The sequence below is a fragment of the Marmota marmota genome, unplaced genomic scaffold (assembly GCF_001458135.2).
Source record: "Marmota marmota marmota unplaced genomic scaffold, marMar, whole genome shotgun sequence".
In the NCBI taxonomy this organism is placed as follows: Eukaryota; Metazoa; Chordata; class Mammalia; order Rodentia; family Sciuridae; genus Marmota; species Marmota marmota.
This window is the reverse complement of record NW_026000305.1, coordinates 7,030,765-7,037,307: the sequence shown is the minus strand read 5'-3', so window position 1 is coordinate 7,037,307 and position 6,543 is coordinate 7,030,765. Positions and strand designations below refer to the sequence as shown.

General features: G+C 33.8%; 1 protein-coding gene across 1 annotated transcript in view; it reads right to left on the bottom strand.

Moving 5' to 3' along the window:
* Positions 1–227: 227 nt before the first annotated feature.
* Itm2a (integral membrane protein 2A) overlaps positions 228–6,543 on the bottom strand; it is a 7,421-nt gene continuing 1,105 nt past the window's right edge. The window contains exons 2-6 of the mRNA XM_015502136.2: positions 2,627–2,758; positions 2,149–2,346; positions 1,856–1,966; positions 1,143–1,293; positions 228–997 (exon numbers count right to left, since the gene is read on the bottom strand). Coding sequence (XP_015357622.1) covers positions 909–997; positions 1,143–1,293; positions 1,856–1,966; positions 2,149–2,346; positions 2,627–2,758 — 681 coding nt within the window. The 3' untranslated portion in view covers positions 228–908. The remainder of the gene's footprint in view (positions 998–1,142; positions 1,294–1,855; positions 1,967–2,148; positions 2,347–2,626; positions 2,759–6,543) is intronic.

The window sequence follows — 6,543 nt, the reverse complement described above, 5'->3', positions numbered from 1 at the left end:
AATAAATATTTGTTTTATGTAATAAATTAATTATAGAATATTTATGAAAAATAAAATGATATAATATAAAAAGGAGTAAATATGGGATTATATGTGGAGCTGGGAATAAAGGCAGAATTAGATTTATATTTTTAGGTCTGTTTGCAGATACACAAACATTAAACACATAAAAATTTTTCACATTAAGTATACCTTAAGTGAAGAAATGTAAGAAAATAAAACAATGATCAAATATGGTAAAAATTTATTATAGGGTTGTAGAATTCATACAACCTAAACTCCTTACAGCATTGAGCACCTATACAGTTTTGTGGATTTCACAATACAGGTATCAGTGAGAAACAATCACTGAATTAGTGATAAATGACTTACTCATAAAGTTGTTCACATATAAGTCACTGTAGAGCACCTAATAGAAATGCAAACATGTAACTTCTAAATTCAGGAAAGTTTCACAAAATGAAAACAAAACAAAAAAATATTAAGAGATTTGACATGCTTTACACAAAAACATCAAAAACAATTTTAAATATTTTAAATTTAAAGCACACTCTGCCATATCATTGTGTGAAGAGCTTGCTTTAAATAAGGACAGATGATGGAATTTATTGTCAAGATGTTAGCTGACATTCATGCTGCTTTCAGAAATCTAAACCCTATAAATTCAAAAGAAAAAAGATAATAATGATGTAATTTCAGTTTCAAACAACAAGCTGTGCCAATTAAAGTAAAATTTGACATAGCTTGCAGTGGTTAGTAGTTTTTTTTTATCCTTTTTTGTTTTTTAGTACAAGCAATAGAGTAAATGCATGAGTAAATATCTTGAGTATCCCATAAACTTTAATTTCGAAGTCATATTGTAAATCTCTGACTTCTTATTACCGAGGATACTCTTTCTCTGTTGTCTCTCACTCTTGACAGATCTTGGTCTCAACAATAAATTCATTGGGAAAGTGTCTGATCTTCCAGCATTTATCAATGGCACGCTTGTTGAAACCTGTGAGGAAATGCACAAAAAAGTGGTTTTTGAAATTTTGTGAATATGCAGAAATATCTAGATTTGCTCTTCATTTTCCCATATCCTCTACACTATCTTCCACTGTCCTTATAACACAGGATGAAGGAAGGAATAAAATACCTACCCAGCAAGAGGTCTCTACGACGAAGGCGGAAGGACTTTCTGTTGTTGCAAAGCTGGTAAATAAAGATGCCAAGGTTACTAACATCACGGATTTCTTCCACAGCAACCAGGTCTTCACGAACCACATAAGTGTGAGGCAAGTATTTGCCACTCTAAAATAAAAAAAAATAATAAGATTGTAACGAGAAATTCTTAAAGAAGTTCTTAAAATCCCTACCTACAACAGATATAATTTAAAAAATACTTTATTTTCTAGAACAGTTTTAGGGTCACAGTATGCTTTTTTATTTCATTTTGACTATCACATATTGATTATATATATATATTTTATCACATATTGATTGTATATATTAATGGGATTCAGTATGACATTTCCAGACATGCTGTGTGTAGTGATCAAATCCAACCTCCTTTTATCTACCAACCTACAGTCTTCCCAACTATTATTAATCACTATTCTACATTCAGGTAATTTTTTGGGGGGTTTTGCTTTCACATATCAGAGAGAAAACAAGGTACTTATCTTTCTGTCTAGCTTGTATTGCTGAATACAGTGATCTCCAATTCAATCCATTTCGTCTCAGCATGTTGTTTTTTTCAAAAATTATTTCAACAAAACAGAATTCTTTGGCCTGACTCAAATTTTCAGAATCAGGAAGCAAAATTATTTGGGAATGCTTATAGAAAGAATTGACTGACTTCCAAAATACATACCGCCAGTTTGCCAAAGAGTTCCACCAGATTCTTCGGAGGCATAACAATGGAGGTATTGAGGGGCATCAGATAGCAATTTCCCAGCAGCAAGTCCAGATAAGCAGTCATTCCCTGTTGGGGAAAGGGAAAAAGTTCTATAGGTAAAATACCCAAGTATCAACACTGCTGATTTCCCCGGGTACCATTAGAGCAAGTAGTTACGTATTTCCAAAATTAACTAATGTGCATTCATTAATAAAAGAACAAAGGCTGTATTTCAAAATGATAAATACCTCTAAGAATGGCAAACCTACCTTTTCAAAATCATGAATAATTGCTGCAGGGTCACTATCAGAAAAACTGGGAACAGGCACATCTATGATTGCAATGTTGTCATCCTCACGAATGTCAGCCTCCTCAGTCACAGGCAGGAAGTAAGGCTCTCCTCCATGAAGGGAATTTATAGGATCTTCGGAATCAAAGAAGCACATCTCCCCACGGTAAATGGTGCTCTGAAAGGCAAAATGGGGAAATTTAAATCTTCTGATACTAGCTGTTATGATATTTGAATCATTTGTTCAATTCAAATCAATTCATTGTACTGTGTGCTAAACTAAGGCTTGTTGATGACAGTTATCACTATGAGGACAAATCAATTTTATGGACTGAAAGGCATTTTGAAATTTTTCCTTATGTCTTCATTTCTCTGGTGATCACCACAGAATTATTTAGGTTGATACTAAATGTATAGCCATTAGTATTTCAAAGTATAAGAATGATAATTATTATTACCTTGGGCATGAAGTACTTGTAAATGCAGGCTCCACCAACAATAAGTCCTGCCAAGATGAATGAAAGACCTAACAGAGTAAGCATACATCTTCCAGAAGAGCTCTCTTTTTCCTGGGTGGTAACTCGAAGCTCCTAATTATTAAGAGGCAAAACCAAAAAAAAAAAAAAAAGATAAAAATCATTTTTAGACATTTGCTTTCATATATAACTTACCTCCCTTAAAACCCAAGATATCTAAAAATAATATTAAGTCATCCTAGTCTAAAACCATTTTAAGACAATTTCTGAAATCTAATAAATGTGAAAATATCTTCAATTATATTAACTTTACTTTGGGCATTTCCAACCCCAAATACAGGTAGAATGTTTTTTTTCCAAATACAAACTGTTAGAAATATGTTATTATAAACATTCATTTATGCAATGTTATATTCTCTTTTTATTAAAAAGCACTTAACTAAAAAAATTAAAAAGAGTAGATATCATGTTGTCAATGGACCTTTATTTTATTTATTTATACATGGTGCTGAAAATTGAACCCAGTGCTCACACATGGTAGGCAAGTGCTCTACTACTGAGGCACAACCCTAGCCCTGATATCTACTTTCTTAACAAATTTTTGATGCACAATATAGCATTGTTAACTATAGGCCCAATCTAGCACAGCTTGATCTCTAGATATTATGTATGTCATTTAAATAAATGGAGGTAATGATCTCTTGGACTTGTGTAGTGATATAATCACATACTTCTCAGTTATGCTTTTTTAATTTTTTGTAAACAAATTTATTTGTAAAATCAAAGGAGAAATAATATCCTTTGATTTATTAACTAATTTTTTAAAATCTGCTTTTTTTTCAAAATTTGGTTTTAAAGAAAGGAGTTCCATAATATAGGTATATGCCTTTTCCCCTTATTTTCAAAATTAAAATATTGAAGACAGATATATATTTCCCAATTTTCCTAATTTTTTCAAGAAATGCAAACTTTCCTAATATCACCAGTTATTCTATAGCTGTGTATTGCACGAATAAGATAATGTTTTTCATGTTCTGGGTTCAATAATAGATTTTAAAGTATAGCATTGCTATGGGACTGGGTTTGTGGTTTAGAGGTAGAGCGCTCACCTAGCATGCATGAGGCACTGGGTTCGATCCTCAGCACCACATAAAAATAAAATAAAGATATTGTGTCCACCTATAACTAAAAAATAAATTAAAAAGTATAACATTGCTAGACACAAAAGCCAACTATGTAACAGGGACTTTAAAAATTCTGCTAAAACAATAATTTGCTTAGGAGTTGGAACAAGAAATATCCGAAGCAAAAAAAGTAACTGATTAACTGTACTGTTCCTAGGGCAGTGAACCAGAGGACCTTTCAGTCTCTTTCCTGTGTGCCATAATATATTCCTAAGCAGCATTATTATTCAAGGGTAGAATAAATGAAGTCAGCAAATCTGGACCCTGATAACTCAGAAGTAAATCACTCAGACTGATATGTAAATAGAATTGTTTTAATTTTTCTGTCATTAACTCTTTTTCATAACAACTGAAATATTTATGTGCATTAAGCTTAAATTAATATGGTTAAAATAAATGCATAGATGTGAACTTAATGTAGAGAAATAAGGGCAGCCAGCCATTTGATGTTATTTTCAAAAAAAAAAAAAGGTTTTCCTTTACAAGTTCGAAATTTCAGATTCACATTTTCTAGGCTAAATTTATTTAAATTCATTATCTCCATTAATGTTCTATAAACCTTGAAGTCCTTGCTGGATCCCAATAATTTTTAGAAACTTATAATTATTCTTATTAAGATATAAACTAAGATTAACACCACAAAGACAGAACTTTAAATTTTGTTTGGGAATCACTGAAGTTTAAATAATTAAATTTAGGCCAAGAAAAATGAAGTAGCTTGTGGTAAGTCTCATATCCACGCAATTTGAAATTATCAGAGGAGTGAAGTTCTTTTGTCCTTGCTCTGGAGATGTGAAAAGATCGCTTTGCATTGCAACTTCATTTCTCTTTCCAATAACTCAGGAAGTTTATTCTTAAGTAGGTTTTAAGTATCAGAGTCTCAAAGTTATAGAATATTATTTGGTAGGAATAAGGATTTTTTGTTTTCATTTAAATTTGTTGCAGTTGGTGGTGGAGGCCATCAATTGCCTTAGGCAATATCTCTCTGAACTGTATTTTAAAGTCATTTTACAAGATCTACAACACAATATTCTACTATTCTTAACCTGATTATCTGGCTGATCAGTATACTACAATGTAATGTGGCAATTATTATTGCTATTGCCCTATAATGGCCAGATTAGAATCCTATGGAAACTTCTGCAAAACCTAACAAATAATATAATCAAAGTGGAAAGGCTCAATTTTGTTTATTCCTCATTACACCACAGGTCTGACAGAAGAATTACTTGTGTTATAAATCTATCTACAAATTATGATGTTTTTGATGATAAAGGAAAAAGTTCTTTGTGGCTATATTTACATACTGGTATCTAATTAAACTGACTCACCCAAAATTTGGCCATGTTATGCTTACAAAGTTAGCAGAAGGACAACTACATATTTGACTTTGTCATTTAATAAAATCCTCAACAACACAACAGAATGTTTCTTTTGAGTTCTAACATGTATAATACACAGTTTTTTAATTGCAGGGTTAAATATTGAGTTTCCATGATCAAAACTTCTGCATACACACACTAGAATTTCAAATTGAGTGCATAATCAAGGTTTTACTACATGGATTCTCATTTCACTCAAAGCAATTTTCAATCTCCACTCTGAACAAAAAAGTTAAGACTTTATAAACAGAACACAGCAAGTTAGGACACATATGCAAGCTTCACACTTTGCACACTTCACAGAATCAGAAAAAAATAGGGTTGCCTTTTAAAAATTTTACTGAGGAAAAGGAGGAGTATTTACCAATGTGCAAATATGGTAGGTGTCTAAAGCAAACAGAAATCTGACTAAATGAATAAAGTCTAGCGCTTTTTTTTGGTGGGGGGTGGATTTTTGAGTTTCTGGCAAAGTTAAGATTTTAAATTACAACATTGGACCTGCTTCAGATTTCTATGAGGGAAGTGGGATATAGCTCAAAAAGAAAAAAGAAAAAAACTAACAGGAAAAGGTATTTAAAAAGTATTCTAAATTTTATTTTTACAAAAGAGTGTTTTCTTACCGAAACACCACTTCAAAAACATGTAAGATTCTTGCAGTAAGAGGGCACAGTGAACACTCAAAACTCCGATTAAGACCAACCTAAGTTTTGACAGCTCCTTTACCCAATGCTTAACGCCGCTCATGACCAGGGAAAAATTGAAAATAAATGGGAGCTCCTGTGTAGGTGCACTTTTGCCCAAACTCGTACAGCTCACAGTTCAAGCTGCCTTTTGCCATCATCCTACCTCCACAAACAGATTTTAGAAAGACTTGGATTCAGTAATTTCACCCACGCCAAAAAGAAAGAAAAAAGAGTTAAGTCTCTTGACCAGTGATCACCACCCTGCGTATCTTCTCTGCTTCTGTGGAGGCTATGCGTCCCTGGAGCTGAAGACAGGGTGCCGGGCCTCTCCTTGATCCCCAACCCCCGACCCCTTCCCCAAGAGAAGATGGCATCAAGTCCCAGGGGATTTTTTCAAACTCTTTCCACACTTCCTCTAGGAAAGGGCAGCATGGGCTGGACCTGAGGGAACATGGCGCAACTTGTGGGGAATCAAAGCGAAATGGGTTGCTGCAGGCAGAAGGTGGCGCGGTTAGACAGACCGGGGTGACCCCGCAAACTCGACGGATCCTGCAGAAGGGCCTCCCCCAGGATACAGGGGCTGTGGGACAGCCTGCATTTTGTTCTCTGCCACCTGCCCACTTTCCACGTTTCCCCTTCACCCCCCCCCC